We start from the raw sequence: 20,501 nt of genomic DNA on the forward strand, positions 1-20,501 counted from the left end.
CTCCCCCCCTGAGGATTACTCTTTTGGGGAAACCTTGCATACCTTGAGGGAACACTTCCACTGGGAAGGCCAAGAGTACTCAGACTCCAAGAAAAGGCTTAGGGATTTTCTCTTGCTCCCTCAGCACAGGCCTCTGGCTATACCTCCTGTCTTAGACATTCTAGATGATGTGTATTCGGAGGCCTGCCTTAACCCAGACTCTCTACCTCCAGCCCCAGTCAAGCCTGACAGGTATTACCGGGTTCCTGACTCACACCATTTCCTATACAAAAGCCATGCGGCTGACCCAGAAACTATCTCACAGGGCCCCAAGGGAATTAAGGCCTCCACTGCTAAAAATCCATTACCTTCAGAGAGAGATTCCAGAGCTTTAGAAAGATGGGGGGGGGGTATACACCTTGGCCACCTTAACCATGAGGGCATTAAACTGTCAGTTCCATATGTTAAAGTACCAACAGTTTCTGTTATCACAGTTGAGAAGCAAAATGTCACAACCTGAACAACCAGACGTGAAGGAGTTGCAGGATTTAATACATAGTGCAGAACAAGTGGGTAAACATACCTTGCAATGTGGTTTTGATGCTTTAGAGGCCTCATGTAGAGCTGCTGTTACAGGATCAGTCATACGTAGACATGCCTGGCTCAAAGAGCAAACCTTACCAGATCATGTCAAAGCTAAGTTACTAGATGCCCCTCTGCAAAAAGATGTATTGTTTGGTGTTAAAGCTGAGGAGGTATTAAAGAAAATGGAGGAAAAAGCAAAATCATTGCAAACAGTGAAAGATTTCCTACAGGTACAACCTCCACGTTTAAGTAGAAATTGGCCTTCCAAAAAGTGGTCCTTTCCAGCCACGGACAGACCCCAAAGAGGTAGATACAGGCGCCCAAGGGGCAGAGGGCAATCTCAAGGATCGTTTAGGGGCAGACAATGGCAAGCACCTACACAACGAGGTGGTGAGGATAGTTCACAGCCATTCAGAAAGCAAACCCAATGACTTCCCCTTTGCATGCCAGGCAAGACTCAAATGGCAGCACCTTTAGGTGGAAAACTGGCATTATTTTCGAAAAATTGGCATATTGTCACAAAAGACAAATGGATCCTGGACATTATAGACAGAGGCTACAGATTCCATTTTCACACCCTTCCAAAAATGAGAGGCATGCCAAACCTGCCACACAATCAAAGGGCAGAGGCACAAAAACAAATTTCAGATCTCATGGACATGAAAGCTATTCAAGAGGTACCTGCACAAGAACAGGGTCAAGGGTTTTATTCCAGACTATTCCTGGTACCAAGGAAGGGAAAAGATTGGAGACCTATTTTGGACCTATCCATCCTAAACACATTTTTACTCGTGCCAAAATTCAAGATGCTCACATTACAGCAGCTTCTTCCCATGCTGGGCAAGGAGTCTTGGCTGGTAACATTGGACCTCAAGGAGGCATACCTGCATGTCCCAATCAGACAAGATTGCAGAAGATACCTCAGATTTCTTGCAGGTTCAACCCATTATCAATTCTCTGCATTGCCCTTTGGCTTATCTACTGCGCCCAGAGTGTTCACGAAATGCCTGGCATCAGTAATTTCCTATTGCAGACTTCAAGGGATACAAATATACCCATATCTGGACGACTGCCTGATCCAAGCGGACAGCAAGCACATACTACTGAAACATCTGGCTTTTGTAATAATGTTGTTGAATTCTCTGGGATACACAGTCAACAAAAAGAAATCAAGGCTAATACCCTCTCAAACAATAGTTTTCCTGGGTGCCAACTTGGGCACGAACACCCAGATGGCCTACCTCACGCCAGAGAAACAGGGGCAACTAACTCAATACTTCAGAAAACTAGGAAATTTCACCAGGCTGACTGCAAGGAAAATCCTGCAGGCTCTGGGATTCATGGCATCTTGCATCCTACTAATCCCATGTGCAAAGCTGCATATGAGGAAACTTCAATGGTACCTGAAAAACCTATGGTCTCAACACAGCCACAGTTTGGAAACAGTAATACCACTGATTCCATGTCTTCAAAAGGAATTTCTGTGGTGGGCTCAAGCATGCCAAAGAAACACAGGTCTCCCATTCTGCAAGCCTCAAGCAAATCAAGTCATCACAACAGACACCTCGGACTATGCCTGGGGGGGCGCACATGACAGATCGGTGCATTCAGGGCAAATGGTCCCAAAAAGAAAAGCACCTACACATCAATCAAAAGGAAATGCTAGCAGTAATAAATGCTATTATAGCTTTCAAAAACCTTCTGCATCCAGGTCAGCTATTGATAAGGACAGACAACACCACAGTAATGTGGTACATAAACAAACAGGGAGGAACCCATTCATACCCCCTATGCAGGCTGGCCATGTCTCTTTGGAACATGGCTCTGGAATTACAAATCGAACTTCAAGCACAGTACTTGCCAGGCAAGGAAAACACACTGGCAGACAACCTAAGCAGAAATATGACAGATCTACACGAATGGAAGTTGCATCCTCAAGTTTTTACAGAGATAATTCAAGCATGGGTAAGGCCAGACATAGATCTCTTTGCCTCCCACAGAAATCACCAATTGGCAAAATTCTGCTCAAGGACTTTTCATCCACAGGCCTGGAGAGGGGATGCACTCTTTCAGTTGGACAACAATGACAGTTTATGCCTTTCCACCTCTTCCTCTGCTGCCCAAAGTTCTATTAAAAACCAGAGCAGACAGACCAAAGATGATTCTCATTGCTCCAGACTGGCCAAGACAACACTGGTACCCACTCCTGAGGAGCCTGACGCATTCCCCACCATGGATCCTACCTCTAATGCCTCTTCTATTGACTCAGCACAACATCAAAAGTCTTCACAGTCAGCTGAAAACACTCAAACTGACCTTGCCTCCTTTTGAGCCAGCTGCCTCAACAGAACTGCAATATTTGTCCTGGAAAACAGCCTTCCTTCTGGCTATCACCACAGCTTGCAGGGTATCGGAACTACAAGCCCTCATGGCTGTGCAGCCTTTCATCATTTTCCATCAGGACAGAGTTTCCTTACGAACCAATCCGTCCTTTATGCCAAAGGTAGTATCCAGGGTAGCTTTCAGTCAGGCTATCCACTTACCTACCTTTTAACTTCACAACAGACCCTACTCTCCAAGGAGGTGCAGTTTGTCATTTTGGAGGCCAGAAGGCCTTCTACTAGAAAAGCTTACTCCGCAAAATGGAAACGGTTTTGTGCCTGGAATGAGAAAAAGGGTCAGAATCCTGGAATACTGAATTTACCTCAAATATTACAGTATCTAGCTGAGATACTAAGCAGTGGACTTTCATTCTCCTCCATCAAAATCCATGCCTCAGCTATTTCTGCAGAATACAACACTGATCCTCCTTTATTCTCTCACCCCCCTCTTAAGACAGTTCCTCAGAGGGGCTAAGAATATAAAACCCCCAAGGAAACAACCAGTACCTGCTTGGACCTCAATTTCATTCTAGGAAAAACTGACCTTGCCTCCTTTTGAGCCAGCTGCCTCAACAGAACTGCAATATTTGTCCTGGAAAACAGCCTTCCTTCTGGCTATCACCTCAGCTTGCAGGGTGTCGGAACTACAAGCCCTCATGGCTGTGCAGCCTTGTATCATTTTCCATCAGGACAGAGTTTCCTTACGAACCAATCCGTCCTTTATGCCAAAGGTAGTATCCAGGGTAGCTTTCAGTCAGGCTATCCACTTACCTACCTTTTACCCTAATCCTCAAAACAAAGGGAAGAGACTACTACATTCCTTGGACATCCACAGACAGCTGCATTATTATTTGGACAGAACAAAGCCTTTCAGAAAATCAGAACAACTCTTTGTGTCCTATGCCACAGGAGCTCAGGGAAAGCCAATTTCCAAACAGACAATCTCAATAGCCCACTGCATTCGCTTTTGTTACTCTTTTTATGGTAAAACTGTACCTGCAGGGATCAGATCTCACTCCACAAGGGCCACAGCTACCTCTGCAGCTTTCCTCAGGGGGGTTCCTACCAAAGATATTTTGGAAGCAGCCACTTGGAGTTCTGTGCATACCTTCTCCAAGCACTATCACCTGCCATTATACTCCAAATCTAGAGCAGGCTTTGCCACTGCAGTCTTGCAGGACATCCTGGCTCCTCCTAGTTCCACCTAGTGCTTACCACCCCTTTTTTAGCTTTGGGATTCTACCCATCTGTTATGACAGCAGCTGTATGCACGATGAACATAGTACAGTTTTGTACCTACCATAAATGTAGATGTTCGAGTGCTAATACAGCTGCAGTCCAGGTTTCCCTCCCTCCTTCCCCTCTTGGGACAGGCCTAATGGCTAACACCTCCTCATACAACCTGATTGGGGTATTCATTTATGGTGTATTTGCTTGCAACTACTGTTTTTTGATTATATTGCATTGCATTATTACATAAATTTATGTATTGCCTTCCTTCTGGGGGCACCTGACATCTGGGGCAAGAAAAACTGAAGAAAATGGCGTTGGCTGGTTCTTTTATACCCCTGTCGCACTGACGTCAGGGAAGAGGCAACGACAACCGACACGGGACCTAGACTTTGGAATTCGGCCGACCGAGGACCCGCCTGATGGCAGGAAAACCCATCTGTTATGACTGCAGCTGTATTAGCACTCGAACATCTACATTTATGGTAGGTACAAAACTGTACTTTTCTTTGGTAACTTGGGTGTTGATGAATGCTGGTGTATCACCTAAAACATTGTGGCATGTCACCTTTGACACGCGTCATAGGTTCACCATCACTGGTTTAGTTACACCTTTTAAGAGTAGCTACTACATAGGGGGAGGTCTGTTGTACTTCAGGAAAAAACTGATGTTCTTCCTGTTTCACTGTTGCAGTCATAACATTTGGGGTAATTTGCTGGCAGGTTGCCCTCAGTCGGCCTGAATAACAAAGTCTTGGGTCCTGCGTCGATTGCTGTCTCCTCTTCCATGATGTCAGGTCGTCAGGGGTATAAAACATGCAGACGCCATTTTAATCAGTCTTTCTTGCCGCACTGTGCCCGAAGCAGAAGCAGTTCACAAGTGCCGGTCGGCCGACTCCTGAAATTTTCATTTTCGAGTTTCAGAACCAAAGTCTTCAAACTAAAGCTAAGTACCCTGTTGGGGAAACTTATTCTTGCTCCTTACTGATGTCAGTAAAAGTTAATAATTGTATTACTTGTGGGAAGCACGTACCTCATAAGGATTTTCATTTGTACTGTATTCCTTGCCTAGGCCCTGACCACAACATGCCTTGCTGTCTTTTTTGTGCTTAATTTAACCAACCCACTATTAAGCGTCTGTATATTTTTGCTTCTAAATACTTTGGTTCAAGATTTAACTATACTGAAATGTCGTTGGTTAGCAATCCGACTACTGGAATTCACAAAAAAACGCAAAGAAAAAGACAGAGACAGACCGTCGCGGTCCAAACTGACGACGAAGCTTCTCCTAAGCCAGTTGTCGGTTCACCGGTACTCAGTGAGGCACTTTTGCAACCCCTGATGCCCACTACTTTTGAGTCGCAGGCCTCTATCGAGACCCATTCAGAGTTAGGTATGCCGCGAGATTCTCCAATTATTGAACCCGCAGATGTCTTCCTTGGATGGGTCCGGAGCTGCTGAGCAGGCACCGGCGTCTGAGGGTGTTTACAGGCCTAAAGATTTGTATATTAAACCGACGCCATCATCAAAAACAAGACCAAAACCAACTTCTGTGTCTAAAAAAAACGACGCATGAGCCACGTGCTCAGGCCCCTATGCCTAAAAAACAAATGATCAAAATGGCTGAGGATTTAATTACCTTGATCAGGGGTTCCCAACCCCCTCCTGCTAAGAGGCCTAGGCAAGGCACTGATTATGAATCTTCAGATCAGGTTTCCATTTCTTCTGATTCCTCTTCTCATCAGGAATTTTCTCTTCCCCCTTATGAGGACTCTGATGCAGAAGAATCCATCCCTTCTGCTTCTCCTCCTGAGGATTTTTCTTTTGGAGAGACTTTGCATACCTTAAGGGAACATTTTCATTGGGAGAGTCAGGATTTTTCAGAATCCAAAAAGAGGCTTAGGGATTTTCTTCTTCCTCAGCATAGGTCTTTGGCTATACCTCCTGTTTTAGACATTGTTGATGATGTTTTCTCAGAATCCAGCATGGCTGCTGATTTCCCTACCTCCGGCTCCAAGTAAGCCAGACATATTAGAGGGTTCCTGACTCCCACAAGTTTCTTTTCAAAAAACCTACTGTAGACCCTGAAACAATTTCTCAGGGTCCCAAGGGTGTTAAGGCTTCTACTGCTAAAAATCCTACCCCTTCTGATAGAGACTTCAGGGTGCTAGATAGATGGTGTAAGAAGGTTTATACGTCTGCAACCCTGGCAATCAGGGCTTTAAACTGTCAATTTCATATGCTTAAATATCAACAGCATGTCATGGGCTTACTGAAACAGAAAATCTGCCTGATCATGTTAAAGCTAAATTGCTGGATGCTCCTTTACAGTAGGACAGTCTGTTTGGTAATAAGGCAGAAGTTGTTTTGAAAAAGAAGGAAGACAAAGCTAAATCTATGCAAACTGTAAAAGATTTCTTGCAAGTGCAGCCACCCAGGTTCAGTAGGCACTGGCCTACTAAGAACTGGTCCTTTCCAGTATCCAACAGAGCCACTCAGGCCAAAACCAGACACTCAAAGGGCTCCAGGTTTCAGTCACAAGGATCTTACAGGGCAAAACAATGGGGTGCCTCCGCCTCCAAATCAGGAAGTAGCACAGCACCACCCTACGGTAAACAGTCTCAATGACTTTCCTCTGCCATTTCCAAGCACTTATCTTTTGGCAGCCCCTTTGGGGGGAAAACTAGCTCTTCATGCTCAAAATTGGCATCTAATTACCCAGGACAAGTGGGTCTTAAATATAGTGTCCCAGGGGGTACAGATTTTATTTCCACACGTTGCCAACTCCAAACAGAAGGCCAGATCTGCCTCCAAATCAGTGGGCAGAGGTCCAGAAACAAGTCATGTCTCTCATGGATATGGGGGCTATTCACCCAGTACCAGAAAAGGAAAAAGGACAAGGTTTTTATTCAAGACTTTTCCTGGTACCCAGAAAAGACAAATCATGGCATCCAGTTCTGGACTTATCTATTCTAAATACTTTCATGGAGATTACAAAATTCAAGATGCTGACTCTACAACAGCCACTACTTATGCTAGGCAAGAATGCCTGGTTGGCTACTCTAGACTTAAGAGGCTTACCTGCATATCCCAATCAGGGAATCTTGCAGAAGACACCTCCGCTTCAAAACAGGCTATTTCCATTACCAGTTCTCTGCACTGCCGTTTGGCTGATCTACTGCACCCAGGGTCTTCACAAACTGCCTGGCACCAGTGATTGCATTTTGCAGACAAAGAAACATTCAAATTTATCCTTATCTGGACGATTGTCTAATTCAGGTAGAGGACAAGGACACTCTTCTACAACATCTGGCTTTGTAAAATGGCTTTGACATGCCTAGGGTACACCATAAAGGAAAAGAAATCACAACTGGTACCCTCTCAAATAATTACATGCCTGGGTGCAAGCTTGAATACTACAACTGCCCAGATGGCTTACCTCATGCCAGACAAACAAGTTCAATTGATAACCTACTTCAAACAAGTTGCCACAAAAACCCAGCTATCTGCAAGACAAATTCTGCAGGCTTTGGGGTTCATGGCATCCAGCATTCGACTAATTCCATATGCAAGACTGCATATGAGGAAACTTCAGTGGTACCTAAAAAGCTTATGAAGTCAACATTATCACAGCCTGGAAACAATGATTCCTCTCATTCCTTGCCTGCAGCAGGAGTTCCTTTGGTGGGCAGCGGCCTGTCACCAAAACAAGGGACTGTCATTCATTCATTCTACCCCCTGCCACCCAAACCCTGACTACAGACGCATCAAACTATGCTTCGGGGGCCCATCTGGTAGGGAGATGCATTCAGGGCGAATGGAGCCCAAATCAAATGCACCTATACATATCAACCAGAAAGAAGTGCTAGCTGTACAGAATGCTCTGACAGCCTTCAAGGACTTCCTTCATCCAGGACAACTACTGATAAAGACGGACAACACCACAGTTATGTGGTACATAAACAAGCAGGGAGGGTACACACTCCTACCCCCTTTGCAGACTAGCCATCGCCTTGTGGAACACAGCCTTGACTTACCAAATACATCTACAAGCTCAGTTCCTGCCAGGAAAGCAAAATACTCTGGCAGACGACCTAAGCAAAAATCTTATGGACCCTCATGAATGGAAACTGGATCCACAAATCTTCAGCATGTTGACACGAAAATGGGGGAGCCCAGACATAGATCTTTTTTGCCTCTCCCCAAAACTACCAGACAAATTCTGCACAACAATTCATCACAAAAAAGCTTGGAAAGTGGATGCTCTATCCTTCAGCTGGAAAAACCTATCAGTCTATGCTTTTCCCCCTCTGCCTCTGCTGTCCAAGGTTTTACTAAAAGTCAGAGAGGAAAACACTGGTACCCACTTCTAAGGAATGTCACACCTTCCTCCGTGGTACTTGCCTGAGACTCCTCATCTATTGTCTCAGCAGAACTATCAAATTCTGCACACTCAGCTGCAAACTCTGAATTTTACAGCCTGGCTAATCAACTAATTTCACCAGTCACATCCCTCCAGTAAACCTGTGATGGATGTCTTTTTGGAGGCTAGAAGGCCAAGTACTAGAAAATCTTATGCTGATGGAAGAGATTCTGTGCCTGGAACCAAGCACAAGGAATAAACACAGCAATGCCCAATATTCCTCAGATTCTGCAATATTTAACTGAGCTGCTTCACAAGGGCCTATCTTTCTCTTCTATAAAAATCCATGCCTGTGCCATCTCGACTCATTACAACACAGAGCCTCCTCTCTTTTCTCATCCCCTGCTAAAGTAGTACTTGAGAGGGGCCAAAAGTTTGAGAACTCCCAGGAGAGCACCAACTCCTGCATGGGACCTCAATTTTGTGCTGGAAAAACTCACCCTACCTCCTTTTGAACCAGCTGCTACTGCAGACATAAAATTTATTTCTTGGAAGACTGCCTTTCTTTTAGCAGTCACTTCAGCTAGAAGGATTTCAGAACTACAGGCTCTCATGGCAGTGGAGCCTTTCATTATCTTTTATCCAGACAGGGTGGCCCTCAGGACCAATCTTTCTTTTATGCCTAAGGTGGTATCCAGTGTGGCTCTTAACCAGACCATTCATCTGCCAACTTTTTTCCCAAATCCGCAGAACAAGGGGGAGCGGATTCTGCATTCATTGGATGTACACAGACAACTAAGATTCTACTTAAACAGGGCAAAATCTGTAAGAAAGTCTGAGCAACTACTGGAGGCATTTGCTGCAGGGGAAGAAGGGAAGGCTATCTCAAAGCAGACTACTTCAGAATGGATAAGCCATTGTATTCGTTTCTGCTACATGCACCATGGTAAACCTGTCCCAAAGGGAATCAGATCCCATTCCACCAGGGCTGCATCTACTTCTGCGGCTTTTCTCAGAGGGGTTCCTACCAGAGACATTCTGGAAGCTGCTACTTGGAGCTCAGTTCATACATTCACAAAACATTACCATTTACCTCTCTTTTCTAAATCCAGGGCAGGCTTTGCCACTGCTGTCCTGCAGGGCCTTATAGCCACTCCTAATGCTGTATAATTCCATCTTCCCATCCATAGCTTTGGGATTCTACCCAAATGTAATGACTGCAACAGTGAAACACGAAGAACGTAGTACAGTTGTGTATACTTACCATAAATGTAAATGTTCGAGTGTATTCACTGTTGCAGTCCGGATTACCCACCCGCCAGACCCCTTTCATCTCTGTTATTATACCTCTTCTTTCCTTCACTATGCTCAAAAGCCTTTTTGGCGTATTTGCTTTTAGTTGGAGGTAAACTTTTTGTGTTCTAAATTACATGCTTATATATGTGTGTGTGTATATATATATATATATATATATATATATATCTATATATCTATATATATTTATTTGCTCCCCATTTGGGGGGCACCTGACATCTGGGGCAAGAAAAACTGATTAAAATGGCATCGGCTGCATGTTTTATACCCCTGACGTCATGGAAGAGGAGACAGCAACCGACGCAGGACCCAAGACTTTGTTATTCAGGGCGACTGAGGGCAACCTGCCAGCAGATTACCCCAAATGTAATGACTGCAACAGTGAATACGCTCGAACATCTACATTTATGGTAAGTGTACACAACTGTACTTTCTCCACCTGCTCGATTTTTGTGTATTATAAATTGATGAAGAACAGTATTTTTTTTTTTCATTCTCGTACGCAGCAAAACTGATGTGTACGTTTTTATGGTTTAGTCACCTGAATCAGCAAAGGTAAATAAATGTGATTAAAAGCTGCAGATAGCTGCAAGAATATTTAAAATTTGTAAATATAAACAGGTTGCACATTAGAAGGAAAGATGGAAGCCCTTAGTACTGAAGAAATTGCAAATGTTTATGCCTTTACTGCAGCTGTGGAGGCTTGGTTAGAAACTGCTAATTGAACTTCACAAGATTAATAGTAAATATTGCTGTAAACTGCTAATTGAACTTCCGATGATTAATAAGTATTGTTTTATGACCAAGAGGACGCTGTATTATCAGTGGAGCAGAAGAAATAAGGCGTTGAAGGAGCAGTTTTGTTGATCTTCAGTTTAAGTTGACATCGTGAATTTCTAAATGGATGATCAGGAAGGAAAGCCAAGAGAGAAAAATATCTGATGTTCATAGGCTCATAGGTAGGTACTAGGCTATTGGCTCTAGGGCTTATATAAGCCTAGCCAAAAAGGTGTCCTGGCTTTTGCCACCCAAGAAAATTATTTTCCTGTGCCCCTGTCGAGCAGAGCCACAGAGTTGATCCCCGGGGTGAATTTCCTATTTCCCATCCAATCATCAAGATTTTTCTTGAAGAGTTATATAGATAGGTAGTTTGCTCCAGAGTATGGGAAGTCTCTGGGTCAGGAATCTATCCCTCCAGCATTTTCTGTTTATTGTGGTGACAAGGTTAAGGTTCCTAGAGCATGTAGCTCGGAGGGATTGAGATTTCTTTAAGTGGAGCATGTCCAACAGCTCTGGGTTTGACATAGCTTTGTATGTTAGGCAGAGATCGCCTCTGTGTAGGCAATATGCGACGGAGTAAAGCTGGAGTTTTTTTGAGGCTGTCTGTATAGGGCATCTGTTTGAGGCTGGTAATCCTCTTTGTGAGGTATTTCTGCGGCCTTTCCAGTTGTAAAGGTCTTGTGAGGTACATACCGAAAGGGGCGTTGTACTCTGTAATGGATCTAATGAGTGACGAGTAGAGGGGAACAATGGCCTCTTTTTTCCTGGATGAGAAACCTTTTGTGATGAGGTGTACTACGTAGAAGGATTTCCTGATTACTATGACAGTGTGATTATCAAAGGAGAGACTACTCTCCACCTGTGTCCCAAGGTGTCTTACCACACTTTCGGTGTTAAGTAGACTACCGCCTATGTGGGTGGCTCATGAGTACAGAGTTTTTACCAAAGGGAATGACAGTGCACTTTTTGGCATTGAGCTTGAGGCCATGGATTTTACACCAGGCATCTGTCTCAGTGATGCCCTTTTGTAGGATGTCCACATCGTTAGGAGATTTGATTATGGTTCCTAGTTTGCAGTCATCTGCGAACTTCATTAGCTAAAGACCTTCTGTTTTAGCCTGTACTTCAGAAAAGTAGATACCAAACAGGAGATGACCCAGGACTGAACCCTGTGGTACTACACTTGTCACTGGTCTGAAGTCAGATTTGGAGTCTGCTACTTTCACAGTGTGGGTTCTGTCAGTAAGCCAGTTGGCAACCCATCTTGTGACATAGGGATTTATACTTAGATTAGTGAATTTCTCTATAATTCCAGAGTGGGGGATGGTGTCAGAAGCCTTGGTGAGATTTAGATAGGCTGTGTGAGCCACCTTACCCTCGTCTACGGCTTTGGTGACTGCTTCAAAGAAGTCTATCAGGTTTAGGAGACATGATCTACCTTTTACAAAGCTGAACTGGGTGGGGTCCAGAGTTTGGAGATTACCAATGTCTTTGTTTATAAGTTCCATGATACGTTCCATGGCCTTGCTGACCAGGCTTATTAGGCTAATGGGGCGGTAGTTCCCGGGTTCTGTGGTGGCTCCCCCTTTCTGGAGTGGGATAACCCTCGCTGCGTGCCATTCAATGGGCACAAAGCCTGAAGTGAGGTTATGATTGAACATGGTGCTTAGGTGGGGTGCCAGTTCATTCTATAGTTCATGTAGAACGCAGCCTGGGATGATGTTAGGTCCCATGGATGCTGTGTTCTTGGCTTTGGAGAGTGTGGTTTTTACCTGTACAGCCGTGATTACAGGAACTTTGCATTCTTCGGTATAGAGATGGGCCTTGTAAGGGGTGAGATGAGAGGGGGGTAAAGTTAGCACTGAACCTATCTGCCAGGATGTTGGCAATATCAGTTGGTTCTGTATATTTAGTGCCATTGTGCTGTAACTCAGAGATTCTTGACATAGCTATAGAATGCTTTGTGGTTGTCTTTAGAATCAGTGGCGATTTTGTTTTCGTAACTAGCTTTGGAGGATTTTGAGGGATCTCAGCTTCTTACTGAGGCTGACCAGGGAGTTCCTCCAATCATGGGAGTTTACTCTTTTTTGCAACAGTTTCTTTCTTCTGTTGTAGAGTTTATGGCACTGGACCACCAGATTGGCTTCCTTTTTTTAGAGAATAGCATCTTGATTCTGTTAGGGATAGCATGATCTTTACACTCGTGTAAGTGCTTATAAAGTGCATTTGTGTAGCATTCAGCAGTCGTACCTCTATTGTCCGTCTTCATAGGTGTCGTGAAGTTTGCCACTTCTGTCTTAAGAAGCGTAAAGTTGGCTTTGCCACAATTTCTTACAGTGGTTTCCCTAATGGGGGGTGGAGGACAGGATGTGGATGTCTAGGGTGATTAGCTTGTGGTCGGATCTTACTGACAAGGAATTGACATCTGATGTGGGACACCGGTCGCCCATGTTGGTAATGACCAGGTCATATTGCTGCCTCTGGTGGGGGTTTGGATAAGTTGATCCAAAGCGTTGGAATTTATGAATTCCAGAAAATGTTGAGCAAAAGAGTTGGTACATGAGTAGTTTTCCCAGTTAATGGGGTAGTTGAAATCGCCCATTATTAGGGTGTTGGGTTGTACCCCAATATTTTCCAGTGCATCAAGAAATGAGGAGTGGGAATCCTCGGGCATGGTGGGGGGTCTGTAGCAAATTTCAATTTGGATTGCGGTCTTGCCCAGAGTTAGTTGCATTTGGATAATCTCAGATGCATTATGCTGAGCAGCTAGCCTGGAGGTGTGGATATCCTTAGTGAATAATGGACATGCCTCCACCTTTAGTGTTTAGGTCCAGGTTAGGTAGCCGAAAGGTGTGGTACAAATTATAGCCTGGTAATGCAGGGCTGCTCTCTGGAGCCTTGAATCAGGTCTCTGTCAGTGGACAGATGTCGATGTTCTCGATTTTAAGGAATGCCTCGAGTGAATGCATTTTGAGGTTTAGACATCTAGCCTTAAATAACATTACCCTTGGATTTTGTTTGCTTATACCTGTTATGGTGGTGAATTTGTCATTTGAACCTTGCCTAAAAAAGGCACTATTGGGGTGGCAAGAGCCTTAGTCAGTATACAGAATTCCAAGGGCGACAGGTGCCGGTAATCTCTGGCAAAGCATCATGGTCTGTCGATCATGTCATCCCAGACAGAGACAGATGCTGGATCCCCTTAGAATGACACCAGAAGCTTAGCCAATTGTTGAAGTCAATCATTTTGTCCTTGTACTATGGTATCATTCTGGGTGATGGCAGGATGCTACTCAGGGATAGGGTCATACCTGCCTGGGCTGCAAGATCGGAGAGTTCCTCCATGTCTCTCTTCATGTGGTCAAGGGAGGTACGTCTCCGGTCATTCACACCAACATGGACAATAACAGAGCCATATATGTACTTGTTGTGGAGTGACCTGAGTGCATGCGTTATGTGGTGGATCTTGGCACCCAACAGGCAGCTGACAGTAACTTTCTCCTCATTTAGCCTGGTGAGTGGAACATCAGTGTACCTGACTATAGTGTCACCTATGACTAGAGTGTTGGGTACGTTGTTATGCCTTATGGGCTGTGATTGAGTGGCATACTGAGTTTTGTAGGCTATGTGTTATTTGGGTTGTGTTGGGGGGGTGGAGTTTGCTTGCATTTCTGCTTTGAAGGTCTCTGTTGCTTGAGCAGATTTTTATTGAGAGCCTCTGCAAATGTAGGTGTGTGTTTTGTGTTGCTATGTGTGTGTTTTGGTGGTGTAGGTTTTGAGGGACTATGTGATGAGTGTGGTGTGGTACAAGTGCTTACCTTCTCTTCTTGACTGTCTAGTCCAGTCCTGGGTGAAGAGAGCTTTGCTTCTATTTTTTCTATATAAGTGCATACCTCACAGGTTGTAATGCTGGGTGGTAGGAGGAGAGGGTTGTCTGTGTACATGAGGCAATTGCTGCATTGTCCCAAGATGCCCAGATTCATCAGGTAGACTGGAGAAAACACCAGGTGCTGAGCCTTGGACAAGCCTGGATAGGCGCTTATTTATTAAGTACTAAAAACTGTTTTTCTCTAGACAAGTGAGGAAAGTTGAGTGCTGTAGAAATTTGTCGCTTATTCAGTACTTACGAGTTCTGAACAAGTGCTGAGCTCAAAGAAACAGATTTGAGTGCTAAAACTAAAAAATTGGCTAGTTCTAAGTGAAAATTTGAAGAGAGACTTTATGGCGCCAGGAATAGTTTAACCCTAGCTAAGCGGCAATGCATAAAGTGTAAATTTATTTATTTATTTATTTATTTTTTAATATAACAGTAGCAAATGAGCAAACTGATTTAAGCAAATTAACCAATAAAAAGCTAAAAACTGAGCCCCGTTCCAGCAGTCTTCGATCAGACAAGTTCTAAGTGCACACTCATGCCACTAGGGTGCAGGGGAACCTTGTCCAAAAAAAGATGGTCTGGATTAGTGCGCAAGTTATACAAACAAAGCTGGTTTCACCAGGTCCGAATTTAGTCTATGCTACAGCAAACAAGGTGCACCAATTTCAGAAAGAAACAGTTCAAATAAGCAGGCACAATAAGCCTTTAACCAGAAACTCACAGTTCAGAAGGGCAGAATCTACCCTCTCCTCCCACAAGAGTGCAGACCTCACCTTCTTAATGTAAAATAACTGTCCGGAAGCCCAAGTGCTTAAACTAGAAATAATGCACATTTAGAATAACAGACACTTAAGTCTTCAGTCAGCAACCCCCAACTTAGAAGGATGTAAGCTACCTGTCCTGCCACAACAGTGCATACCACTTCTTAATGTAAAACAACTTGTCTAAAGCCCAAGTGCTTCATCCAAAGGCTTAGAATAACAGTTACAGTTTAATCAGGTTACTAACAAGCAGTAATAAATGCAGCAGAATAAATGCAATAAAGTAGGAAGAAACACAAATACAGTAACAGCAGATGAATAAAGTACAATTTTTTTATATAACAATAGAAAACAAGCAAACTGATTTAAACAAATTACCCAATTAACCAGTAAAAAAGCTCAAAACTGAGCCCTGTTCCAGCAGTCTTCAATCAGACAAGTTCTGACTGCACACTCCTGCCACTAGGGTGCAGGGGAACCTTCTCCAAAAAAAGGTGGCCTGGATTAGTGCTCAAGTTATACAAACAAAGCTAGATTCAGCATGCCTGAATCTAGTCCATGCTACAGCAAACAAGGCACACCAATTTCAGGATGAAAAATTTCATTATTCCTCATGATAGAATCTAAACATCCGACATTGGATCTAATCTAGCCATTCCAAAAGACTGTTGTTTCAAGTTTCAAGCTCCTCCCGTTCCCATACTGCCCTGCACCAGCCGTAACTTCTCAGATCTCTGTTACCGGCTTCCTAGATAGATGCAGTTGCAGTAGTCTCGAGCTTCCTTAAAAAATACGTTTAAAGTTTTTAATTTCTTCTAGCTTTCTCTTCAATTCGTACTCTTATTTCATTCTTTAACCTCCCTTCCTGACGTAGCTTTTTAGTAGGGTTGATGTTCTTTGTGTTTCACTGTTGCAGTTATCACACTTGAGTTATCTGCCTGCAGGTATCCCTCAGTTGGCCCGAATACCAGAGTCTCGGGATTTCTGCGTCGGATGCTGTTGCCTCTTCCATGACATCAGGTCGTCAGGGGTATAAAACATGCAGCCGACACCATTACATCAGCTTTTCTTGCCATGCGAGAGACCGAGGCAGAAGTACTTCACAAGTGCCGGTCGGCCACTACCTGAAATTTTCGTTTTTCGAGTTTCAAACCTGAAGTCTTCTAAAGCCAAGTACCCCCTTCAGGATCCTTTTTCCTTGCTCTAACCGATGTCAGAAAAAGTTAACAGTTTTCTTGCCTATGGAAAGCAAATACCACACTGAGATTTCCATTCTTACTGTGTCAACTGTTTAGGCCTAGAGCAAGACGTAATTCGCTGTCGGTTTTGTGCTTTATTCAACACCCGAAGTATTTGTCGTTGGGCCCTTATTGTCGCCAAGTACTTTCGGTTTCGATCTCTGTGTTCCAAAATGGCTTCAGTAAGCCATCCGACTACCGATCTTCCGAAAAAACGCAAGGATAAAGACAGAGACAGACCGTACAGGTCCAAAACTGCCGACGACTCTTCCGTTAAGCTAGTCGCCAGTTCACCATTACTCGGTGAGGCGGTTTTGCAGCCCCTGCTGCCCGCATTGATGAATTCGCAGGCCTCTACTGAGACCCATTCGGAGTCCGATATGCTGCGAGACTCTTCTTTGTCTCTACCTTGGCTGGGTCTGGAGTCTGGAGCCGCTGTGCAGGCACTGGCTTCCGAGGAAGTTCTTCGCACTACCAATATTCGACACAAACCAACGACTTCTTTCACTTCTTCAGTTCCTAAGGCCAAGAGTACGAGCTACGCCTAAAAAACCGATGACCCAATCTCAAGCATCTTCTTCCTTGCCTTAACATCAAATGCTTAAAATGGCAGAAGACCTGATTATGGGAAGCCAGCCTTCACCTCCTAAGAGAAAGAGACCTGTCCCTAGCAGCTTTAACAGACCAAGAGTCCGACTCTGCGGTTTCTGAATATGAAGACTTGCCTTTATCTGCTTATGAGGATTCAGATGCAGAGGAATCCATTCTCTCTGCTTCCCCTCCAGAGGATTTTTCTTTTGGTGAAACCCTACATACCTTGAGAGCATTTCCACTGGGAATGCCAAGACTATCCTCAGTCCAAAAGGAGACTCAGAGAATTTTTAGATTTGCCTCAGCACAGGCCTTTAGCAATACCTGCAGTTTTGGATGTTGTGGATGATGTTTTCATGGAATCCAGTCCAACTCCTGATACTTTACCCCCTGCTCCAAGGAAACAAGACAGGAACTACAGAGTCCCTGACTCTCACAAATTTCTTTTCAAAATTCCTACTGCTGACCCAGAGGTCATTTCCCAGGGGCCTAAAGGTATAAAAGCAACTACAGCTAAGAATCACACCCCTTCAGACAGGGATTCCCAAGCTTTAGGCAGATGGGGTAAAAAAAAGTATACACCTCTGCAACGCCATTAGGGCATTGAATTGCCAGTTTCACATACCAGCAACATATTATGGAACTTATTTTTATGGATGTCAACAGATCAAACCAGAGTTGTTATATAATGGATATATAATCTACTCCAGATGTAATGGAAAGGAGATAATGTAGGACAAGAGTGAATGAGCGATATTGGAGGGAACAAAGATTTTGTATTACTCCTAATATGTTATAGTTAATGATGAAGTGTTTGCTTTTTCAGTTCATGCTGGAATTCAAAAGGGGATAGCTCTGTTTCAGTTTTCTTTAAATGAGTGGTGAATGTAGATTGTGGTAGTGTGCACAGGTGTAATGGATGTGCAGTAGTCAAACATTGCTTTGAATAGTGATGTATATATTTTTTTGTGACTGCACATGTATGTAGTTGGCAATTTCATTTCAAGGCGAGTATTAATAAAAGTACTTCAACTACTACATATAATGTTGGAGTCTATAATTTGTTTTATACTAAAATCCTTTCAACTTCTGTCTTCCAGGTGGAAGCCCTCCTAGCCTCTGAGGACTATGGCAAGGACTTGGCATCTGTTAATAATTTGCTGAAGAAGCACCAGTTACTAGAAGCTGATATATCTGCACATGAGGTAAGTAATAATTTATAGAACACAGTACTTCAGGTGCTATCCAGAGTCTAACTATTACTGTTATAGTAACTGTATTCAGTTATCATTACATGTACAGTGTGCAGAAATTTGTTTCCAGAATTAAGTGTTGTAATGTAAAGGTGACTTTCTTTAGAGGGTCTGTAGGATTACTTCTACTTTGCTCCCAGCTCAGCTGTTTTTGTCTGAAGCTTCCATGATTGGGGTTGTCATTACATGTACAGTGTGCAGAAATTTGTTTCCAGAATTAAGTGTTGTAATGTAAAGGAGACTTTCTTTAGAGGGTCTGTAGGATTACTTCTACTTTGCTCCCAGCTCAGCTGTTTTTGTCTGAAGCTTCCATGATTGGGGTGGCCTCCACTAACATGGAGCAGTAGAATAATGTGCTTAGCCGCAGAGTCCTCCACAGTTTAGGTTGTGTTGTACATCATGGGAAAGTTCCATTGCTTACTGCCTAAAACACCAAAGTCATTGTTGCTCTCATGACTCTTAAGTCAGGAGCTATGACCCACATGGGTGCCCATGTGGGTCATAGCTCCTGACTTAAGAGTCATGAGAGCAACAATGACTTTGTCTCTGTTGCTTGGTAGCAGAGCTCAGTGTTAAATACTATGATGTGCCACTTTTTCAGCCTAGCCACCTAAAGATGCAGAAGTGACTTTTTTTTTTTTGCCATGGTATTCAGAGGCTGGTGGCACTTGAGAGTGCTCAGTATGGGGATTTGTGGGATGGTACCCCACCCAGCTCCAGGCCTTTGTTGGGACAATACCAGAGGGCTAAAAACATTCATGACAGACTATCATACCCTCCTGAAACCCAGTCTGCATCTGAGATGGCCTTAAACTCTCTCTACTTCCCTTCCTCCTCTTGACTTTTGTGGGCTGTGGTTCATGAAAGTTCTCTGCTTTGTTGAGCAACAAGGGACTCAACATGCTCACCACCAGGGGTGAAATGTCCCCGGTGGTAGGGACCACATACCTATCCAGTTAATGTATAGAGTGCACATGCAGCCATTGTGATTCTGGGTGGTGGTCCTTTCGAGTCTCCTGGCTAAAGCTTGTTTGTCACTGTTGACTACAGCTCTTCTTCTTAGGACCCAGATTAAGACTGGTTCTTGGGATCTTATTATACTGGAACACACAGTTAGGGCCATCAACTTTTGGCACTTTTTTGAGGTGAAGCATGTGTCTTTGGGTGCAGGAATCTACTCCTAGGTGATATTGCCTGATGCCAGTACCAGGACTAATGTGGGCAAGTCAGGTCTCAATGTGGTTGTCAAACGGCATGCCCATGTGTACCAATGCCCTGTTACCTAGTGCACACACATTGCATGCACAGACACATCTGTGTTTTTTAGTGTGCAACCAATCCCATTTAGGAGCTGAGGAGGAATCATGGTTGTCTAACCCTTCCTTCTGCCTTCTTGGATGAGTTTGAGGTTCTTTAGACCTCCATTTCTTATATAGAGAAGGGTATTGAAATCTGACTTAGTTGAATTGCTTCATTGAACATATCCATCTACTGAAGAAACTTTAAGGATCAAGTTGTGGCTCAACTGTATTTCTTCTTGTAAAAATGTCTGAATGAGTATCTGTGAAAAAAAAAGACGTCGAGGATCCTTCAGTAATGGACTTACCTAGGGAGGTCATCATTCACGTTATCATGTTTATAGTATGGAAGAAGCCAGATGTTGCTTTCAAAAAATGGATGCCATTTATGACTCTAACGCTAAGTTTAACAAGTTCCTCTTCACATCTTAAGGTCGACTTTTGTTTGTTTTCTTTGATCCAGCATAGTGCCCAAGACTCAACATGTAACTACTTTGCCATCTGACTTATCTAAAGACATGGACATGGTGGACAAAAGGTGTTTTTTGCCACGTTTGGACTTGGATCTTTTATTTCTGTCTTCACAAATCAGATTTCCAGTCTGTTTGATATTGGTTTGTACTTGAAAAATCCGGAAAAGGACATTTTGAGACCATTTCAAGTCTCTTCAGAATATAGAATTAATTAAGATAAAACAAAGGCTATAGCAGTAAACCATGTATCAAAACAAAATATGAATTGGGTCAGCAAACTCATGGGGACGTAAGATGAAGTATTTAGGTGTATGGATTAAAAATGTTTCTATTATGGCAGCTAAGGATATGTGGGATGAGACTGAACAAAAAGTAATA

The 20,501-nt window shown here is 43.6% G+C and overlaps 1 protein-coding gene across 1 annotated transcript in view; it reads left to right on the forward strand.

Moving 5' to 3' along the window:
* The window catches only part of SPTAN1 (spectrin alpha, non-erythrocytic 1), a gene marked incomplete in the record, with an annotated part of 2,849,969 nt that overhangs the window by 1,688,298 nt on the left and 1,141,170 nt on the right, over nucleotides 1–20,501 (forward strand). Inside the window, 1 exon segment of the mRNA XM_044058813.1 lies at nucleotides 18,200–18,304. Within this exon segment, the coding sequence (XP_043914748.1) occupies nucleotides 18,200–18,304 (105 nt within the window).

Source organism: Protopterus annectens, chromosome 16.part0, assembly GCF_019279795.1.
Source record: "Protopterus annectens isolate FY-2018-M chromosome 16.part0, PAN1.0, whole genome shotgun sequence".
NCBI classification, from domain to species: Eukaryota; Metazoa; Chordata; order Ceratodontiformes; family Protopteridae; genus Protopterus; species Protopterus annectens.